The following is a 22,901-nucleotide window of genomic DNA, read 5'->3' on the forward strand; positions in this document are numbered from 1 at the left end:
TTTCATCTTAGCTTATCTTCTACCGCTGAAACTGGATCTATCTACTCTACAAATATGCATACATGTATGTACATCTATGTGTTTATAAATAAATAACTTAGACTTGGCTTTATTTAGTATTTTCTATCTCAGACTGACCTTTCACATCCGTCTTTGGTAGCTCTGTAAATGCTGGGTACAATTTGAGTGTGTAGTATGCGATCCATCAGTCTTCATTTAAGGTCCCCGATGTTAAAGCTGCTCCATGCAGTCATGCTGGAATCTCGAAACATCTAAATAGAGATTTCTTGTCCTGTTTCTTGGTGAGTGTGGCAAGTCTAATGTGGTAAGTCAGAGTTTCCTGATGCATGAGTTTCATTCTATGATGACTGAATCTTCTGTATTTTCTGGCCTTCCTTCCATGGCATTCTACTTTTCTCTGCAGCTTTTAGATTTGCTAAGCCTGCCATCCAAACATCCTGGACCTCAAGTGAAACTGTGGTTAGTTTTCATGTCTCTCTTATTTCTGTTAGAAGTTTGAGCCCTTGTTCTGGGGAATAACTAGTACCTGGAATCTAGCCAGGTAATTCTGCCTTTGTCATTCCTGCTAGCATTTGCCAAGTTGGACAGATTTTCTTTGCACTCATTTTGCAGTAGCTTAATCAGAAGATATAATTACAGTGTGCTTTAGATTTCTGTCTGCCAGTAACTCACTGTGTGGTTTAGCTTGTCGCCTAAAGTCTACAGGCTTCATCCTCCTCCTCTGTATAAAATGGAGTTGAACCGTGACCTAAGATTGCTTTAATTCCAATAGCTGTATTATTAAAGCACACAAAATCACTTTTTGAGAAATTCTAGCCTGACGTTAAAAAATGAAATCATGACATTAGACCCAAGCGAGGTCTTCAGACTTGAATCCAGCACTGACATCTCTGACATGCACATACACAGTCACCTTGACGATGCACATTCTAAAGGATTTCTATCCCACGGTAGTTCTAAACGAGCATTGCCCCAGCTGCTCTATCCTAGGGGACACTGGGAAGGCCCCCTACTTGCTAATTCAGACCCCCAAAGCTTCTACACAGAAACCCTTCAACCAAAGGAGCACTCCTGCCAGCCACTTAGACACAGCTGCCTGTCTGCCTTCTTTCTGAGGACAGAACATCACCAGAGTCACACTCTCGTATTTGGTTTAGGTGAGTCTTGTGCTACCTATAAGCACATGCGTGAATGTAAGCCTGCACGTATGTGCCTGTGTGCTCACACACGCACTACAGCTCATTTAATAGACATTCATTTTTCTCTGTAGTTTACAAAAATCAGTAAATCACCTATCCAAAGAATGTTCCAAAACAAAGGATAAATTACTTCATTTGGAGATGGGCTTAATCTGAATAAACAAACAAACAAACAAACAAACAAAAACCAGTATAAATTGGCCAATCTGACTAGAATGCTGCATGTGTCTTGACATCTTCGGCAGGGCCTTCCTTGTAGCAACTTTCTCCTTTGTCTCCAGGTAAATGAAATCTACCACGATGAGTCCCTCGGAGTGCACATAAACGTGGTCCTGGTGCGAATGATTCTGCTCGGTTACGCAAAGGTAAGCTGTCTTCGAATGGGTGGGCTGTGGATATTAGCGACTAGGTCAGTCAGTAAGAGCCTGGGTGGCAAAACTACCCTCGGTCTTGTATAGACTCATGGTTGTACCAAGCTGGGAAGGAGAATCTTCCAGAATGGGAAGAGATTTCTCAATTAGAGCGACTTTTTGTTAGAGGCAGGTCTCGTGTAGCTCAGGTTGGCCTCAAACTCCCCAAGAGGTCAAGGATGACCTTGAACGCCCATTCCTTTTTACTCTACCTCTTAAATTTTGGGATTACAAGCTTGCACTATCATGCCCAGTGCATACTCTGCTAGATATTTAACCAAGAATCTCTTGCACACTACACAAGCATTCTATGGATTGAGTCTGCCCAAGCCTTTAGAGGTGACTGAATAAGTAAATGAACAAGAACAGATGCCATTAGGAAGAAGAAAAGAAGAAAAGAAAAGAAAATGTGCTTAGCCCATTCCCATCAGGTTTGTGACCTGTATATGCATTCAATGTTTCTATGTGAAGTGTCCATTTATATGGTCATTATTCTCAAAGCACTCGGAATACGTCCATGAAGAAAAAAAAAATATCTTTTCAATTTATTTAACACGACATTTCAACTGTATATATTTAAGAGTAAAGCAACCCTGACAATTTTTTTTTTCAGTTAAAGAAGTTTTACTCCTTTTGAAAAGAAAAAGTTGGATCCAAATGTAGGCAGTAGACATTCTTGACATATAATTGAAAACCAGTATATATCAATATTAGATGTGTTCCTGTCCTTGGAAAGAGTTAAATTCCTTTGAGAAGCCTGATTAAATTGGTAATTTCATATTTGAAACAATGAATGTTTCCCACCACTAATCCTCCTGAATCGGAAACACTAGTGAACTTGAACATTTGGGAGACCGGAAGCCTCTGTGTGTTTCTTTACACATCTGTCCTCAGCCCTGCTCTTACCTTCTCTCAAAAGCCTGAGGTGCTTTGTACTGCTACAAAAGACCAGCTAACCACGGCTGGAAGATCTGACAGCCTTTAGTTGGTTGTTAAATCATTCATTTGGCAAACTATATGATTACCATACAACAGACCAAGCTAAGTTTATTAAGAATGGAAACACTTATAATAGCATTTGCTGAAATTTAACAAAACTCTGGCTCCTCCAGCCAATTAGGAGCTCATTTAGGCTTCCAAAGTTAATTTCTCTTTCTGTTAGAAACACTCTGGGAAGGAGACACCTAACTCCAGACCACAATGTGAAAAATATATATATATATATTTGTGAAATATATATATATATGTTTGTGAATATATATAAATATATATTTATATATAAATATATATATAAATATATATATAAATATTTATATATTTATATAGCCATTGAGGTTACCAGATAAGAGACAAAAACCCTGTCATTATCATGAAGTTAAAAATCTATTTTTTGTTTTTTTTTAATTTAATTTAATTTTTTTATTATTAGTTATATTTTATTAACTCTGTATCCCCGCTCCCTTATTCCCTCCCAATCCTACCCTCCTACCCTCCCTCCCTCATCTCCTCCCTGCCCCTTTCCAAGTCCACTGATTGGGGAGGACATCCTCCCCTTTCATCTGACCCTGTTTTATCAGTTATCTTCAGGACTGGCTGTAAAGTCCTCCTCTGTGGCCTAGCAGGGCTGATCCTCCCTTGGGGGGTGGGGAGGTCAAAGAGCCTGCCATTGAGTTCCTGTCAGAAATAGTCCCTGTTCCCCTTACTATGGGAAACCAATTGGTTACTGAGCTACCACGAGCTTTGTCCGAGCAAAGGTTCTAGGTTATATCCATACATGGTCCTTGGTGGAGTTTCAGTCTCAGAAAAGACCCCTGTGCCCAGATATATTTGGTCCTTGTGGATCTCCTATCCTTTCTACGTCACACTAACTCCCCTTCTTTCATATGATTCCCTGCACTCTGCCAAAGGTTTGGTTATAAGTCTTAGAGTCTGTAAAAAGCTATTTTGACTCTTCACTCTACACTAAAGTTTGTCCAGTCTTGCCAAATCTTGAAAGAATGTGTTTTCCTCCTATGTACAGATGATTCCTGGACCAAAAGAATACACGAAAATTTTAACTTAGATCTTTGACTTTCCTGTCTCTGGAAAAAAGTTTTATGCAAGAATCTTTCCCAGTATTTGTCTTTAATGTGTGAAACCTAAAATTTGAATAGAATCAGGAAGTATTTTAGACTTCTAGAAATCTGCCTCAAAATGATTAACACTGAGTCACTCCGTGGTAGTGAATCCTGACATCAAACAGGTGATGCGTATGTCTGTGGGCTTTCTCACAGGCAGCATGGAACCCCCTCCCATGGGGGCTTTTAGAACTTCTGAATCAAAGTTGATCTCCCAAATAATACTTCTGAGTCATTGTTGAAATAGCATCCCAGAATCCAAGTCACAAAAACTGTGTTTAACATAATCTGTCCTTTCAGTCCATCAGCCTCATAGAAAGGGGAAACCCATCCAGGAGCCTGGAAAATGTGTGTCGCTGGGCTTGCCAGCAACAAAAACCTGATCCCAAGCACGCTGAACACCATGATCATGCAATTTTCTTAACCAGGCAAGACTTCGGGCCTGCTGGAATGCAAGGTATTACTATAACTATGTAGAAGTAAAATCAAGTCAAATTTTCAAAAGGAACTCCAAGGAAAGCAGGTTGTGCCATTTTCTCTACCAATTTCCACCATCCACTAGCCAAGCGTACACTTTCCCCCTATTTCTTCAAGTGACTTTCTGTAGAATCCGCAACGTCAAATGCCACTTAAACACCATAATAAATTACCCTTGCCTTTAAGATAATGATTGTACATTTGGAGTGTGGAAGGGATGCTGTAACACGCAGTATGATTTCCACTAACTGTTCGGAATGAGAATGGCTCCTGCCAACAATCTGTCTACCAAAGTCAGCTTGCATTTCTCTAATAAACTCTGATGTAGACTGTGGAGAAAGACCGATGGTGTTCTTTTCCACATTGGTGGGATTTCTGGCTCCTGCCGTTAGAACCAAGATATGAAGGGTCATTTACTAAAACAGAAAGACAAGGCCGAGATGGTGGGCAGAACAGAATGGTAACCCCAGGCCGTCCCTGCCTGCTTTCCCAAGAGAATGTAGCTTACTGATAACAGAGAAATAATGTTGCCCCACTCTACGGGAATGCCTCTTCTTCTTCTTCTTCTTCTTCTTCTTCTTCTCCTCCTCCTCCTCCTCCTCCTCCTCCTCCTCCTCTTCCTCCTCCTCCTCCACCACCACCTTCTTCTTCTGCTGCTGCTTCTTCTTCTTATGCTTCTTCTCTTCTTCTTTCTATACACTATTAATTGTGATGAGTTATATCTATCCATCTACCTATATCTTTTATATATGAAATGAGTGATTGTTATTATCTGCAGGATATGCACCCGTCACAGGCATGTGTCACCCAGTGAGAAGCTGCACCCTGAATCATGAAGATGGCTTTTCATCTGCTTTTGTAGTAGCCCATGAAACTGGCCATGTGTAAGTTACTGCTGACAGCTAGAGAGAAAAAAAAAAGTTGTTTTTCTTTACTTCTCCATTGTTGTTCACACTCTGAGTAAAAATGCATGCCAGTGTGAGATCTCATCCTTCGCCAAGTGTAAGGAACTGAAAACGGTGACCGGTCCATGTGCTGAAACTCAATGAGTCACTCTGTCTGGCCAGGCATGCCTGTGCCTTTGATGGCTATAGAATTTCATTAGATGGCTCTCAATTTCACTGTCCATGGTGTCTCCAAGGAAGCTATGTTGACTTTTCAAAAAATGTCTTTCCCAGCATGTACTGTAAGAAAAAAAAAAAGTGAAGCCCAAGCCATGGCCCTGCAGTTCTTGCCAATGAGGTCTCCTTCTGTTCTAGGTTGGGAATGGAGCATGACGGACAAGGCAACAGGTGTGGCGATGAGACCGCCATGGGCAGCGTCATGGCGCCCCTGGTGCAAGCTGCCTTCCATCGCTACCACTGGTCCAGATGCAGCGGTCAGGAGTTGAAAAGATACATCCAGTATGTGCCTCGCTGCATGCCATCCCCTGCTGCATAAGGCCACATACATGACACCAGAGGTGTCAACCCAAAGGATTCTGTAATGTCACGCAGCAGTTCAAGCCGTGAACCTAGAACTTGAGTGTAGTTTTATCTGGGTTTCCCTGGGGTAGGTTCCTTATGACTGAGGGTCAGACCTGACCTGAGGATGGAGACAGGGAGTTTGTATGGTTTCTGCTACTGGGCAGAGCTGGATCTGTCCTGCCACTCTTTGGATATGCTCACTTAGTGACATGAATATGGCTGCCACAGCACGACTGTATCCCAGAGCTCTGCTTGGTTCACTGTCTCCGCATTAGTAAAGATGAAAGATGAGTGCAATAAAACCAAAACCATTAACATCCGTGTTTCTGAGAACATGCCCTATGAGCTAACAAAACCTCAGAGTGTTTGAGCTAAGTGGCCTTTCCCTTCAAGGCCTGACTTCAACAAGGAGAATTTAAATGCACTTGATGTTTTCCTTTCTGCAGCTCCTATGACTGCCTCCTTGATGACCCCTTTGAACATGATTGGCCCAAACTCCCAGAACTCCCAGGAATTAATTACTCCATGGATGAGCAATGCCGTTTTGATTTTGGTGTGGGCTACAAAATGTGCACAGCGGTATGTAACCTACTGGCAAATTAGGTGTCTCGTCCTGAGACCTGTTTGTGTTGTTCCTGGTGGGTGGACTTTGCAAACTCACTGATACAAGTGTGAAACAATCTACAGCCATCTTGTATTTGCTGTGTTGATTGAGCTAAACTAGATGGTTTTGGGTATATAGTCTGAATTGGTCCTCATGAGAGATAAGAAGGGAGATTGACAGCTCACAGGCTTTTATTCTTTAATTACTTTTTTATATTTTAAGATTACAATATAATTACATTGTTGCCTCCTCTCAATTTCTCCCTCCAAAGCCTTCCAAATACCCCTACTTGCTCTTTTTCAAATTCATAGCTTTTAAAATTAAAAGCTGATGTTACAGATATGTGTGTATGTGTGTATTTTGGATATGTATATATTTGTATGTATGTGTGTTAGTGTGTATACATGCATATTGCAGAATTAGGGGCAGAGATATTACAAGGCTTTTATCTTTAGGATAAAAAAGCCAAGATCACAGAGCTTCTTGAACCACTTATTCACCTGGTAAAACAGGGAGCTAGCTGCTCTTTGCTCAAGGCTCTCCAGTTCAGAGTTTTGTGTCCCATTCCTCCCCTGGTTTTCTCACCTTCAGAGATAATGTTCAGCTTTTCTACAATACGATGGAATATTGTGAAATATTATGATGGTAGATGCCTATACCCACAGTCCTTGTGAGGATAAGGCAGGAGGATCATGAGTTTGAAGCCAGGCTTTTTTCAGCTACTTAGTGTATTCAAGACCAGCCTGGGCTATAAAATGAAGCTCTGCTTTTAGTGGTTTTAGTTGGTTTTTACTTTCCAGCAGTTAGACACTAGGATATGGATATCAGGCAAAGTAGGTCAGATCTGACACCAACTCCGTGAACTTGAGTACCATATGTGACATCTCTGGTGTAGTTTTCTTATATCTGAAGTGTGGATAGTGATAGTATAATTTATGTAAAGACTAAATGTGATGATGTAATTAATGTGCTTAGCACAATGAAGGCATATTGCACTTCTCATTGCTGCTCCAGAACAGCGTATTCTAACTTGGAACCCTAATGCAAGTGTTTATCTCTTACCAAGTTAACACTTTGGCTATCAACTTGAAATTAAAATAACCCCACTCGAAACAGTAAGATCTGGAGAGACAGGAACTCCACAAGGAGAGCAACAGAACCAAAAATCTGCACACAGGGGTCTTTCCTGAGATTGATACTCCAACCAAGGACTATGCATGGAGATAACCTAAGACTCCTGCACAGATGTAGCCCATCGCAGTTCAGTATCCAAGTGGGTTCCATTGTCATAGGAACAGGGACTGCCTCTGACATGAACTGATTGGCCTGCTCTTTAATTACCTCCCCCTGAGGGGGAAGCAGCATTACCAGGCCACAGAAGAAGAAAATACAGCCACTCCCAATGAGACCTAATTGACTAGGATCAGAAGGAAGGACAAGAAGACCTCCCCTATCAGTGGACTAGGGGAGGGGCATGTATGCAGAGGGTGGAGGAAGGGAGGGATTGGTATGGGAGGAGGGAGGGAACCATGGGGGGGATACAAAGTGAATAAAGTGTAATTAATAAAGAATTTTAAAAAAATAACCCCACTCCAATAATATGACACGAGGAAGTTGTGTATCAAATGTGATTGGCAAAGGTCTCACTCTCTGAAAGTTAATAGTTTGCATCTTTCTCTTCCAGTTTCGAACCTTTGATCCGTGCAAACAGCTATGGTGTAGCCATCCTGATAACCCGTACTTCTGTAAGACTAAGAAGGGGCCCCCACTTGATGGAACTGAATGTGCTGCTGGGAAGGTGAGTGTGCTTCCTCCTTGAGCCTCATTGAGCGCTGCATGGGAATTTTTCAACATCTAGCAAATGACAGTCACTGCTGGGCTGTCTTTCTTAAGGAGTATGAGGTGCCCGTGTGGTTCCCTTATGGCAAGCTGCTAAGATAGTGTACTAGCTTCGGGGACTGCTTATCACAAATTGTCACAAAGCTGATGGTTTAAAACACCAGAAGTTTGTTCTGTAATGGTGCTTGAGGGCAAGAACCAGTTGTGCTGATGTAGAGTCTGTATGTGGACAAGGCCACACTCCCTCCAGAGACTGTACTAGCAATTGATCCATCCCTTCTTCTAGTCTCTGGCTATCATCTTCCTACATAATGGCCAAACTCCTCTGACCTATGACACTTGGGTGTCTCTTTCCTCTGCCCCTTTCTTGCAAGGACTGAGTCTTTTCATAATGTTTTGAGCCTACCTAGATACCTCAGGATCATCTCCTGAATTTGAACTCTTTAAATGAATCATGTTTACACAGAATCTTTTACTAAATAAGGTCATCTTCACAGCCTAGGCATTTGAAGTTTTTGACACTGGGAGGACCAGATCATTTGGCTTGCCGTGGCCAAGGGGAAAGGCAGTAGGGACACTGATCTCCGGCCCCTGCTACTTGGGACTGATTTACTTGCTGGCATAGCGTCCCTTGTGGAAGTTGCCCAGAAATAAAGGCATGTGAATTTATACAGAAGATTTGGCCTCACTTCTGGGGGCAAGATGCCCAAAGGTTTTAAATCTCAGATTGTGTAGTTGAGACTGAATGCCTGGAAACTGGCTGTATGCCCAGATGTGCTTCTCTTAAGGGCAAAGAGCCCAAAACAAAGGCATGCTAAGAACGCAAGTTGAAGAGCCTTGACTAGTCTAGAAATAATATATTGTAGATAGGCCCAAATGCTGACAGAAAAGATTAATATAACTTTTACCTTTCTAAATGGTTTATTTCAAACATACATGAAGTGTTCTTGTATGAAATATGCATACTAATAAAAACCTGCAATTATAAGCACTTGCATTCTGTCAGACACTGTGCCAACTACAATATATATAGTTTCTTCCCTTGAGAAGAGTTAATAAATAAATTTTCAACTAAAAATGAGAGCAATGATGAGTAGAATCACTTTTGGCTTATTAAAAAGTTATGTTATATTCAATTTTAGCATCCAACTCCCCTACATGTAATTGTATAATATTACATTTAAATGTATAAAGTTTTAGAAACTGTTTTGTCTGCAATATACAAGAAGGCAATTGAAATTTTTGGAAAGAAAATAATCTATTCCCTTTGAGTACATACCTGCCAAAGGCTGGGTGGTTTTATCCAGGAATCCCACAAGTGACATTGTGACTGTATTAACCCCACTTTGTTCTCACACACATGTGGCCCCTAAACAATCCATGAATTTTTATGTACATTCATTTTACTTATCTAAATGGTAAGAAAAAAATCACTATCTAACCCATCTATATCTCAGATTGATAAATTAATATTCTATAAAGTTAAAGGTGCTTTGAACACTGAATTAATTTCAGTTAATTACTTTTGAGGTTGAGACATATTTGCATGCCAGGGGTTACACTGGCATCTAACACTCTAGGGTGATGGAAGCGGTAAACAGTGAAAGTGAGAATGGTATCTGCTCAGCGCTCTTTTCTGATGTAACATTTCAATGCTTATCTGAATAAATGTTGTTTTTCTTCTAAAAATAAGGTTTGTTTTCATTAGTGTATATATATATATATATACATATACATATATATGTGTGTGTGTGTGTGTCTGTATATAACATGCATGTATATGTGAGTGAATGCACAATGTCTGTCTGGTGCCAACAGAGGCAAGAAGAGGGCATCTGACCCCCTGGACTTGGTATTACAGTAGTTACAGGCTGCCCAGGGTGGATGCTGGGAACAGGACTCAGACCCTTGGCAAGACATCAGTGAGCACTCTAAGGCAGCCCCAAGTGCAGCACTTTAATCTTATCCTTAAACTTATGGATCTAAGTTATCCTTTTGACGGGCTATCTTTGTGAAGCAAATGCCTAGGGATACTTTAATTCAATATTTAACTGGAGGGAGAATAAAGAGTTGAAGACCTTCTACTAAATATTTCTTGAATAACGCCTTCAGCAACCATCACAATTATCTTCGCTCCTTTTCCCCAGTGGTGCTATAAAGGGCACTGTATGTGGAAGAACGCTAACCAGCAAAAACAAGATGGCAACTGGGGGTCGTGGACCAAATTTGGCTCCTGCTCCAGGACATGTGGAACTGGTGTTCGTTTTAGAACACGCCAATGCAACAATCCCATGTGAGTATAGCCCTGGAACTCCTGTTGCTTCCTGGTAGACCACGGAGTGATTCGTGTTCTGTTCCTAGTAGGTTTCCTTCGTTCACCCTGCTTGCAGAATAGAGGCTATGGAAAAGTATTGTTCAGGGTTCATAAGCCAGCCTCTTTGGGGTTAATGTTACCAATGTGCTGGAGAGTGGTCACTCATGAAGACAGACACTCAAATGAAGAGGAGAGATTCTTTTATGATGAATTTGATGTTTGGGACCATGAGGGAGTGGAGCAGAGAGAATAGATACCATGTGCCCTGTGAAATGTTTGACCTGTCCATAAAGAAGCTAAGAATTATTGGGGGAATAAAGTACCAACAAGTTCAACCAAGTTCCAGAAGGTAGGTCCAGCTGCTTCAGTGTAGAAGTACAGAAAGATGGTAGCAGACCGGAAGGGCCTATGAGAAGAAAATGCCGTCCACTCAACCTGACAAGATTTATTGTATGAGGCAAGAAAAAGTAATGGAATTATTCACCTTGGATATGCTGGCTTCTCCAGCTGGGGTTGACCCTGTGAGCAGCCCCTTCTCTGTTCTAGCAGAAGGGTAGCTCTGAGCATGGCTGCAAACTGTCTCCACAGGAGGGCAGGAGGGCAGTACTAGAATTAACAATGACATCTAGAAGCACAGCCATAAGAGTCAAAGGCTAACCCAACCCGCGGTCTATTCTAAATTCTTTAAATCTGTCACACCATTGAATTTTACCACTTCCTTGTTTGGAAAAATCATTCCATTTTGCATTTGACACAGGAGAAAGCAGAGACACAGGACCGTATGCTCGATGTTTCTTTGAGTTGCACCTGCATGTTTTATACATGGTAGAAATATCATTCTCTTGATTCGCCGGCCTGCATTCCACCTTTGTATACTTCCGCAATGAATGAAATGGACCATTTGAAAACTGAGTTAGGTCATGCTTGGGAGTCATTACCCCTCAGCACAGAGAGAAGGAACTTTCCGAGAGACATTGGGCATCGGGAGTGCGGCATCATTGAGCCTGTGCTGGCAGCTCAGACGCTTGGCTCTCTGCCCAGTAGCACTGCATCTGTGAGCCCGAGCTGCTGGGCTGACGCCAGGCCGCCTTTGAAATGTCATCTTTTCTCTAGGCCCATCAATGGTGGTCAGGACTGCCCTGGCGTTAATTTCGAGTACCAGCTTTGTAATACAGAGGAATGCCAAAAGCACTTTGAGGACTTCAGGGCCCAGCAGTGCCAACAGCGTAACTCCCACTTTGAGTACCAGAATACCAAACACCACTGGCTGCCGCATGAACATCCTGACCGTGAGTGGATAGCATTCTTTGTCCTGCTGTGTGGATGGTCACTTAGCATTTAAGCTTTGCTGACACCGAGCCCGTGCACTCTTGAGCCCTGGCTGGTAACGTCGGAAGCAAAGGCCAGTCATTCCGGGTTCCCAAGAATCAGGCTAAAGAATGCCTTTCCCTGAGAGGTAGCTGTTATGGCAGGCATGTTATCTGGCAAATAGCCCTATCACCACCCCTAAGGGAAGTGACACTGTATCACCTGCTTCAACTGAAACCGTCAACTAAGAAATAACCACGGCAGGGGAAAATAGTCCGTTTACAGCTAAGTCAAGATGGAAACCAAAAAGCAGAAAAAGAAAAAAAGATGGCCATTTATTGAATCAAAGACTTCATAGCCTTAAACTAGTCTTGGAAACTTTCTTCTAATGTTTGACTTCTTCCCATTAAATTTTGGGTTAGATAAGCTCAAAATGAAATCTCTTGTCATATTTCTGTTTGATTTGCTGATCGATGTGTACACATCACTGAATTCTATTGAGTGCTGTTTTTAAGGGAAATGTAAGCATGGGTAGGTCAAAGTTGGACGCTCTCTACAAAATGAATTATTTTTCTAATTTATTTTAGTGAAATGAGTCACCTGGTTATCAATTATGAAGACTCCACAAAGGGCACAGATATCAGCTGAGTGTTAGAGTGATGAATGCAGTCAGTGTCCAGAATGTTACTAGAGTGAACGTGGCTTTGAGTCAAAGCTTACTAAGAAGCTAATGTAGGTGACATCAGGGTTTACCAACACAGCCTGCCAGTGGCAGTCGCAGGCTCTTTTGACAGATGTTCCTACTAAGTTAATAGAACCCCTTATTATCTCAACAATGGCACAGTGTAGATGACATAAAATAAGTAATCATTCACATTAAAACAAACATGCACGGTGTCATTTCTGCCCTTTTCATCTCCCCCCCCATTTTATTCTTCCAGTATTTATTTCATTTGCTTTTCAGGAACCCATATTGAAATGTTATATCTTAAAGTAAACTGTGCTGGTCAGACATCCTATTTTATGAAAATGACTAACTTAAGCCTGCCTCTTATGCAGCCAAGAAAAGATGCCACCTTTACTGTCAGTCCAAGGAGACAGGGGACGTTGCTTACATGAAGCAGCTGGTGCACGACGGGACACGCTGTTCCTACAAAGATCCATACAGCATATGTGTGCGAGGCGAGTGTGTGGTGAGTTCAAATGTCTGCCTCCACAGCGTCTCACTGTCACTCACAGGCATCCAGTGAGATGCTACATTTACCATCACCCTTGGGAATGTTTGAAATGATTTTCAACTGGTTTGTTTGTTTGTTTGTTTGTTTGTTTGTTTGTTTTGGTTGTTTGAGAAAGGGCCTCACTGTATAGCTCTAGATGGCCTGGAAGTCACGGTGCAGGCCGGCTTCAAACTTACAATGATCTGATCTGCCTGTCTCTACCTCATGAGTTTTGGAATTCAAGGCGTGCACCACCATACCCAGATCTCAGCTCATTCATATTTGTGAGGTAACGTTGCAGTGGCCATTATGAAGAGCTGAAAGGAGAGCATGAATTGGAGAAATCAAGCTTAGTTAAAATCAGTCTGGTGACTGCCTAAATCAAGATTCGAGAACAGTTTTAATTGGACTTTTGACACAGCCAGATAGTTTTTCTAAGTAGCTAATGTCTCTAGATTGGGAACCCAGTGAGGAACTGCATTTGCTTTTAGGGTTTTTCTGGTGTTGTAAACATCTTTTGTTTTTGTAGCGTTTCCTTTCTGCACACAATGTGTTCTGATCAGGCCCACCCCTTACTCCCTACCTCCAGTTCCTCCTCTATCCTCCCCACCGCTCTTCCTCCTCCTTCATGTCCTCTAGTTTTTTATTTTTCTTCTTACACTCACGGTGTCCCCTTCGTGCCGCCTGTGTACACGAGCACAGGCCCTCCACTGTAGCATGGGTGGCCTTTCAGGGGCACCTCCCTGCGGAGGAATTATCCTCCCTCCCCCAAGTAGCTATACATTGCTGGTAGCTCCTGAGATAGGGATTTTGACTGGCTTCATCTTGTGGAGGTCTTGAACATGGTGCCGTTGCCTCTTCGAGTCCATCCTTGTGGCAGCACTGTCATGTTAACCAAGTACTGTTTTGCTGCAGATGTCCCTCAGAACATCTCCACCCATCTTCCACAGTGAAGCCTAAGGTCAGGGTGTGTTAGCAAAGTCCCGTGTTGAGCTGGGCATTCCACAGCTTCTTTTCCTCTGCATGTTGAGAACAGCTGTAGGTCTCTCTTTTGAACACCACACAGTGCAAAAGGAATCTTATCTGACGATGAGCTCCCGGAGTGGGCTTTAAATCCAATCGGAAAGCGACTGATTACTCCCACGCATCTGTGCCAATGCTGTGCCAGTGGGCATATCTTACCAGGCAGTTCACCACTGTAGCTCAGAGTTCCCAGTAGGGTAGGATGGTTGACTTCTTTCCTCGCTCAGTAGTTTAAGTAGCACTGTGAAGGTTGGCCTGTAGTGCTGAATCTTCCAGGTCAGCATCAGTTTAATTTCTCAGTGTCCTGTAGTCAAGTATGTGGCGTTGTCAGCAATTGGGTCCTCCCATTAAGTTCTGAAGGGTAACCAAGAGAAATGGCAACAACCTGCAATGTTTGGAGAGCTCTTGGATACTCCACTGGCCAGTAATTGAAAAAGAGGTCACCCATACCTGACGCTGGGCTTTTTTATTTGATGGGCTACACTATCTGAGAGAGGCATTGCTCCCCTCATTATAAAATAACTATATTTGATATATGCATGTGTATTGAATTCTAGTTTAAATACCATTTTAATAAAAATCCAATTCTAAGTTTGTTCAAAAGATTAATACAGAAATCCCATTCTTTTATCATATCTTTCAAATGGTTCTAAATTTTAATACTGGATTCTATGTCAAGCCCAAAATTGTGGGCAATGAAAAAGGATTCTTGTCTCATTTAGTCTTTTTTCTAATGGAATTTATTTTCTTGGTCATATTCAACTGTTACTGTAAATGTCCACATTAACTGGAATGGTGTTCCCAACATCCTTTTCTTTTCATTTGGTAAAACCTGAAGTAAAGTTTTATTTGGGTTTCTTATACCTCTTTCTTTCTTCTCCACCCCAATCCTTTCCAACACCTCAACACCATGTTGGAGAGAAAGAAGGTTAGTAGGGGCGGGGAGCATAGTTTTCCTTAGCTGCTTCCTGTTGTTTAGGGATGTAGTTCCTTGGAGCAAGTCTAATCTTCATTTCAGGATATCTCCAACTTCTTGTCAAATTGCAGCAACAGCATCCAGGAACAACAGGGGCGAAGCACCAACATCATTCCTCTTCCTTTATTCCCTCTTGGAGTCCTCAGAATTAAACTATCTGCAGCTGGCAAAGAGCCCCTCTCATAGACTGTAAGAGGCAAATAGTTTCCTGCTGAGGACAATCTGGATCATTCCCATATCCTACACCTGGGATTAAAACAAAAACATGTATACATATCATAAACCAAAACTTCCAAAACACTGAAGCATGCTATTGTGTTGCTATAACAGAATACCATAGCCTGGGTAATTTGTAAAACCAAAAGAAAGCAAAGCTCATGCTGAATGAGTTTAGGTGTTTTAGCCTATGGTCTGGAGCTGCAAAACCAAAGATGTGGTTTTGCATCACATCAAAGATGTGATGGCATCTTCCTGTTGAGTCATCCATGCTAGAAGTTAGAAAGGGAAGAGACGGTCACTCTTATGACACTACCTCTCTCTCTTGATAACTATCCCATTTCTGTGAGTATTTAAACTCAGCAGAAGTCTCATGATCTAATCGTGGCAGCTTATCATTTAGTTCATCTTGTTGATTTGAGATAGCATCTCACTCTATTTCCCAGGCTGCTTAGACACTTACTGTGATCCTCCTGCTTCAGCCTTCCCAGTGCTGAGATTAGACAGATGGAAGCCCACACCTGGATTCCCCACATTTTATTAGGCCCTGCCTCTCCATACTTTGGACTTGAGGATGAAGTTGACAACACAGAGAGTTGAGGATTGATATAAATGATGACAGTGAAATAATATTGTTATAATATTATTAATATTATTATTACTTTTTTTAACTTCTACAGTATTTAGTACTCAATGTATGTCAGTTCCCCTCCTGATTATCATATCAAACCTGTAAGAGCAATGGTACGTCATGTTCCCATTTACCTGAAGGTCCTGCCTGGTCCAGAAAGCTTCAGTAGTTGCCTGTTGACTGTGAAAATGAAAACTCACCTGATCCAGGCCTAGCTTCCCCACTGTGCAACACCTGCCTTCTCCCTCCTTCTTTCTATGTACAAATATTGATCTCTAACCCTACTCTCCGTGAATGTAAAAAGTCATAATTATTCGAACCTTTTCCACTTCTAAATGTCTTCTTACTTTGTTTCTTCCGGGCTTTGTAAAACTCTCTGGTTTTATGTCCCAAACCACTTTTAAAAAAATAACACCATTTTACAACTCACAACATTACTGTACACCTTTATGAATATTAGAGCAACAAGGAGAAAGCACTAGGCCATTGCTATGAGGTATTTTTTTCTCCCCAGAATCAACTTCTTTGCTTATGAATCTTGTTTGAAGATAAGGACAATTATGTTGGGAAAACAATACTAGGAATATACTTCATTGGAGCAGACTCCATTTTAAAAAGCCTATGCTTCATTTTGTTTACTTGAATTCACACTAGTTCTTCAAAATCCTGGGGTCTGAGAAATCATCACTAGAGTCAGTGTCTGGCCTGAGCTCACTGCCTGTGTGCCGTCCTTCAGTGAAGACATCGCCATCTCTGGGGTGGTGTTTGCTGCCTGGCACATCAAAGTTAGTTTAACGTCTTTTCTCCACAGAAAGTGGGCTGCGACAAAGAAATTGGTTCCAACAAGGTTGAGGATAAGTGTGGGGTCTGTGGCGGGGACAATTCCCACTGTCGGACTGTGAAGGGGACATTTACCAGGACACCCAGGAAGCTTGGTAAGATGTGTGTTCTCCTGAATTAAGATCCTTTCCTGCTATTGGCCATTTTTGAGACATCTTTTTAAATTTTTGAGATTGTTTTTCCATGAGTGTCACAGAAAATAAGTTTTTTAAGTAGTTTAAAAATAAATTATTAAAAATAAGACTTTAAATTAATATCTCAAATATTTATTAATTACTAATTAGTAAATATAGGAAAATGACTACTAAATTGAGTTAAGGGATACTCTATTAGTTTTAGTGCTTAGAGAAATATGTGCTATATGCTAGTTTGAATTTAATCAAATGGATATGGGACTAAAGGTTAATTTTGAACATATGCGGCACATAATTTATCATCTAGAAATGTAGTGTTACAAAACTTTATATATAACTTTAACATATTGTACCATTTCACTTACTTTTATCTTAAAAGTGAACAATTTTATCTTGTTATTATATTTATGGAACTAACATTCACAGATAACATAATCTTTAACAGTGTATTTTAAACAAACAGATGTTTTGAATGAAAAATGAAAGGAAAAAAAAAAACCAATACATCCAAAAAGTAATCTGAGGTATGATAGCACATGTATGTGACTTTCTGTGCTCATCACAGCCCTTTAACCTGAAGTTAAATATACATTAAAAGTCCAAAAGATAGCATAAAAAGCTATCCCCCTGCAGTAGATAATTTGTTAAAATATTTGTAGTTGCATAAATTATATAATAATACTTACATACAAGCATTTATACATATTTTTGAGGATTTATTTGGAAAATATTCAGGAAAATAGCAGCTAAGGGTAAATATGGCATGACGTTGTCATGAAGATTCTTTTAAATCTCCTGTGGCATTATCAGTGTCTGATGGGATGACAGAGAGCACAGGGAAACTTAGTTTGGGTCTGGGAGTTGCCTCATAGGTTAATAGTACTGACTGCTCTTCCGGAGGACCTGGGTTCTGGTCCCAGCACCCACATGGTGGCTCACAACCAGCTATATTCCAGTCCCAAAGGATCCGATAGCCACGTCTCACCTCTGCAGGTACTGGACATTGGTGCACAGACATACGCGGAGGCAAAGCACTCATACACATTAAATAAACAATGTCTTTTGAAAGGACATTTGGTTTACTTCAAGTGATTATAACTTATAGAAGAACACATAAAAATGCTGTGTTCATCGTCATCCAAATGGGGCAATCTCATTGTCCATTTTTATACAAATTACAGCCAGGCTGCCTAACTCTGGAGGATTTTAATTTCAGATTTGCTCTGTGATGTATTTTGGATGACAGTTAGGTGGCCGTTTTTCAAATGTGGCCCCTGATCCTTGAAGCCTGTGCCTTCATGATGAATTACCGTGGTTTACACATTGAAAAATAGTTTGGAAGCAAATAATGCCACTTCTGGCTGGCTGTTTGCATTCTTTTAGCAAAGCAAAGAGAACTGATGTTTAAATATTACCCTTCTGTCAAAACCAAATATAATTTTCTGTGCCTTGCTAGAAGAGGATGAAATGTGCTTGTTTCCCTGAAGTTATATTTAGTTTTCTATGTGGGGGTGTGGAATAATTGGTTTTATTTTTAGGATAAATTAATGTAAGGACACCCCTTCTTTTACTGTAATAATTCTTTCTTGCTTTTGTGTAATGTAAGGACATAATACTGTTTTTCAGACCACCTCAAAAATTATGCTAAGCAAGTGTCAAGGTCAAAAGAACATGTGAAATGTCCCTTCAGTCTCCCAGATTGAAAGCGGTCAAAGATAACCTAGCCTCCATTTCTTTTCATGAATGTCGTCACAGATGTGCAATAGACTAATTAACCTTTCCCAACAGGCAAACATTTAAGCAAGAGATGCCATAAGGAACTCAAGTTTCTGGAAAATGAAATCTGCAAGTATTCACCTTCAAATCACCTCCATCACTTTGCATTCATGCTCAGTCTTACTTTCATTGACTATTAACAGTTTACCAGCATTTGCTAACTACTGTAAACGCATTTTGATTTGAACGTTTAAAATTTCAGAATATGTTTTATATCTTATCCAATAAAAATCTATATGGCTTATGGGGGTAGTCAATGAAACAGCAAGACTTTGATAAACATGAAACCTCCACTAATTAACGACATTTTATTTAAGGGAAGACGAGAGGCGCGTTCGTTTTGCCCAAAGGAGCTCGTAATATTTCTCTTGCTGAAACAAGAGAAACTAAAAATGTACTGGGTAAGTTGTAGCACACTGCAGAAAGATGGGCATCCATAAATGACCTCACGCTGATGGGCGCTCCTTAGCATCTTAAGCATGTTGCTTTTAACCATTGCTTACTCAGGCAAACAGCACAGCTCCTGGATTGGGGCTGCTCCTTAGGTTGAGGTGCTGAAAACCCTGATCCTAAATGACCACTGCATTTACTTTGGACCCTAATAAATATTATGTAAGAGTTGGGTAAGTCTACCTATAGATGAGAATTAATTATACATATACAAACAACAGACTTTTTTCTGATCACATCAGTAATCATACATTTCTATCTGGACTTCTTTTTGCATACATCCTGGATTATATGAACTAGGAACTCCACAATCTACTAAAAGTTTAGTATAATTATATATAATTATATATATAATAATATATATATATAATAAATATAATTTCTTATATTTATTCTTATTTGAGGAAACACCTTCCTAAACAGCTGATTTCAAACTCAAGATCCCCCTGCCTCAGCTTCATAGATGCTGGATTATAAAGCAGGCATCTCCTCACCAGGATCCAACTCATTTTGACTGGACATGAGATATAACATCTCTGCCTCTCAATTTGTGGAAATATAGTCATGGACATAATTGTAAGTGATCTTCAATTGTAGGGCTTATGATATTGTTCAAGTTTTTCCTATGAGGATATAAAGTTCCAGTCGTCAATTTATGGCTATTAATTTACAATTCCTGGCCTAGAAGATTGAGCCTGGAACAGTGTAAAAGCAGTACCTAATATACACATTGCATTCAGTTTTCCTTCAAGCAGGTTTCTTAAATATTCAAACATTTCAAGATATAGAAGCTTAACTATTTGTAGTGTCATGCAGATGGAAGGCGTATCTCCAGTTCACCACCTAACAACCTTCATTGAAACTCGACCCCACTCAGAAAGGCAGTTATGAAATCCAGGATAAGACAGGGTGATTCGGGGATGCATAGCTGTTTGCCTGAGTAGCTGGTGCAACTCATAGGTCTATGAGTTGCAGCCTATGAATCTTCCTCCCCAGTGGAAACTTTTCTCCTCGGGCGGGATGCCTCACAGCTGTGGAGTTAATTTCCGAGATGCACCTTTCGGTTTATGGATGCCCTCTTCTGCACTCCGGAGCAGTGAGGATGCAATGCTGGACTAACCACGGTGTTGCCTTTGTTTTCTCTGCTTCCTCCAATATGCACTACACATGCAAAGGGTACCTTAAGATGTTTGATGTGCCCCCTGGGGCTAGACATGTGTTGATCCAAGAAGACGAGGCTTCTCCTCATGTTCTTGGTAAGTGGTTTCTGTCTGCTGGCACTGCTTCTCCGTGCATTTAGACATGAAATGTCAAAGACATTACACAGGGGCCATATGTATGTATATATAGTATACATGTATGTGTATGATATATTTACATGTACGTATACATGCATATCCATGCAAGGATGAGGATTATATATAAATTCATTAGTTGGATATTATGTGAAGTTTAATCATTTCTCCCAGCTATCCTTACATTAAAACAAACATTTAAAACTGAAACTTCAATTTTTTTGTAGAAAAGGGATTGTTTCATAACTCCTGAGAAAACAATTTTACAAGTTTATATTTATTAATCATATTTTGCTCTGAATTAGGAGATGATAAAAAATACAATGTACTACATTAAGGGGAGGAAATAGGACAAAAAGTTTTTATGTTAAAAATGGCTAATGGAGAGTTTGAAAAACTACCACAGGATACTTTTGCCGTTCCAATGTAAATTTTTCCTTATATCTGGGAGCTTTCAGTTTTTGATTGGCACAGACAAATGCAAAAAAGATTCTTTTTCTCTTTTACAGGAGAATAGTACAGAATGCCCTTCTATAGCAGTTTGCATATGAAACATATTCAAAAGTATAAGCAAGGCTGTCCTGCTAGGGCAGGAGCACCCTGCCTGTGCATACACTGAGGTGTCTTAAAGTTAGGGATTAGCTGTCAGCTCTGTAAAATTTTGGAGCAAATTTGTTTTCATTCACTTGTGATGTCCTAAAAGTCTTTATTTTGGTGGTTCAAGAGCTATTTAAGTTATATTTACCATCAAGATGGCTTAACTTACAAGCATTTGCTCATAGTTCATTTGCTAGTTTCTAAAATCCTTATTGTTCATCCTAGGATTCAGATTATTCTTGGAATAATTGTTTTAAACGCTTAAGAGAAATAAATATAAAAAGTGGTTTTAGCTAAATACGTTTTTTAATGATGTTAGAATTATGAAATGTTTTCTCACTTACTGATGGATACCTCTAAACTGACATTTTAATGTTATTTTCCCACTAGAAAAGTTTTATATCCTAACAGCAGATTGGTAACGCATTAAGAACTGTATCAATGATAAATATCCTGAGTGGTCATCATCAGAAACACTATTGGCCTGAAAATCAGTTTAGCTCTTTAGGGTGACAATCAATATCTTACCAATCTTTAAAGAGATAGTTTATATTAACAAAGTGTTTATTATATCCAAAGTGGTCCCACCTTCCAAGGAAATGTATAGGATGATTGAGTTAGAATGTGCTAATATCTTTGACAATGTTTCCAAATGGGAATATTTGCAAACATTACTTTTCACTCTTTTTATCTATTTAAGTCAGCAGGAATGCTTCTCAATGGTTTAAATGATGAATGAGGGGAGCGGGAAGCCATTAAAGCTAACATTCATTTTGACTGCTTGATACTAATAAGGAAGAGGAGTCATTGGTCTTAATAAAATTGGGGAGATTTGCTGTGAGTCATCAACACCGCCATAGGCTAAAAGTGTGCCCATCACTCATTTTCCTTCACTTAGCTATCAAGAACCAAGCCACAGGTCACTACATTCTAAACGGCAAAGGGGAGGAAGCCAAGTCTCGGACCTTCATAGATCTTGGTGTGGAGTGGGACTACAACATTGAAGATGACATTGAAACCCTCCACACGGATGGGCCCCTACGTGATCCCGTCATTGTGCTGGTATGTGCCATGCAGCATGCTATGTTCTCGGCCTCGTTTATAATCTAAGTTAAATGAAAACACGTTTAGCTAACCTACATGACTGGATATTTTCTTGTTTCTTTCTTTGTAATTTTATCAATGTCTCCCTGTCCTGTGTGCAACATTTTCCTATAGTTTGATAAGTATGATGTTTTACTTGAATGACAAGTTAAAGGCAACAGAAACAAAAGTAGGTTTTTATATTTAATCGCAAACTTAACATTTTTGATGTCTCTTTTGATTCACTATTGTTTACCTTCTACATGGAGAACTTCCTTTGGCAGTTTCTGCGATATGAGAGTATTGAAATCTCGATGAATTCTCTCAGCCCCTTTCAATTTATCGAAAATGCAAGTATTTTGCCCTCAGTTCTTGAAGGTTATCTGCAAGCAATGTAGATTTAGGTTATTATCAGTTTTGTAGTTTGGATTTAGAGATGTCTTCATACTTACTTGCTGAATAAGCATGCTATTTATAATATACAATGAACACAACACATCAAGAATTCTATACCGGCAGCTATTTTCTTAACAAACACAGGTGATATGTCCGAGAAACATAGCAGAAAAACCAGAATTTTATCAGAAAAGCGCCTGGTATGAAAATCTGTTATTTAGACGACTATCAGTGTTTTGGCAACATTGAAGAGGTAGACTGTAAAGAACTCTTTATGTTATGTGCAAATTATGTTAATCGTTGAAGAAGTATCCATTAAGAGTTGAGGGATGATCCATGAGAACCATCTGGCCACCCGCAGCAGAACACATGAGCTTGTTCGGCGGATATTTGTAAGTGAGGTCACAGCCCTCAGAAAGGGTCTGTCTGTTGAGGAGCCCCACTCAGCAGCCCCCGCCTCCCCCTTCTTCCAGGAGTCTTCTCTGGTGGAAAGCCTTGGAGGGTTCCTTATA

The 22,901-nt window shown here is 40.3% G+C and overlaps 1 protein-coding gene across 1 annotated transcript in view; it reads left to right on the forward strand.

The window, feature by feature from the left end:
* The window catches only part of Adamts3 (ADAM metallopeptidase with thrombospondin type 1 motif 3), a 126,182-nt gene that overhangs the window by 88,714 nt on the left and 14,567 nt on the right, over positions 1–22,901 (forward strand). Inside the window, exons 5-16 of the mRNA XM_055595450.1 lie at positions 1,502–1,585; positions 4,048–4,204; positions 5,003–5,108; positions 5,484–5,627; positions 6,137–6,269; positions 7,979–8,092; positions 10,281–10,426; positions 11,561–11,736; positions 12,815–12,948; positions 16,630–16,753; positions 18,886–18,969; positions 21,809–21,972. Coding sequence (XP_055451425.1) covers positions 1,502–1,585; positions 4,048–4,204; positions 5,003–5,108; positions 5,484–5,627; positions 6,137–6,269; positions 7,979–8,092; positions 10,281–10,426; positions 11,561–11,736; positions 12,815–12,948; positions 16,630–16,753; positions 18,886–18,969; positions 21,809–21,972 — 1,566 coding nt within the window. The remainder of the gene's footprint in view (positions 1–1,501; positions 1,586–4,047; positions 4,205–5,002; positions 5,109–5,483; positions 5,628–6,136; positions 6,270–7,978; positions 8,093–10,280; positions 10,427–11,560; positions 11,737–12,814; positions 12,949–16,629; positions 16,754–18,885; positions 18,970–21,808; positions 21,973–22,901) is intronic.

The sequence above is a fragment of the Psammomys obesus genome, unplaced genomic scaffold (assembly GCF_907164565.1).
Source record: "Psammomys obesus unplaced genomic scaffold, mPsaObe1.curated_primary_1811, whole genome shotgun sequence".
Lineage (NCBI taxonomy): Eukaryota > Metazoa > Chordata > Mammalia > Rodentia > Muridae > Psammomys > Psammomys obesus.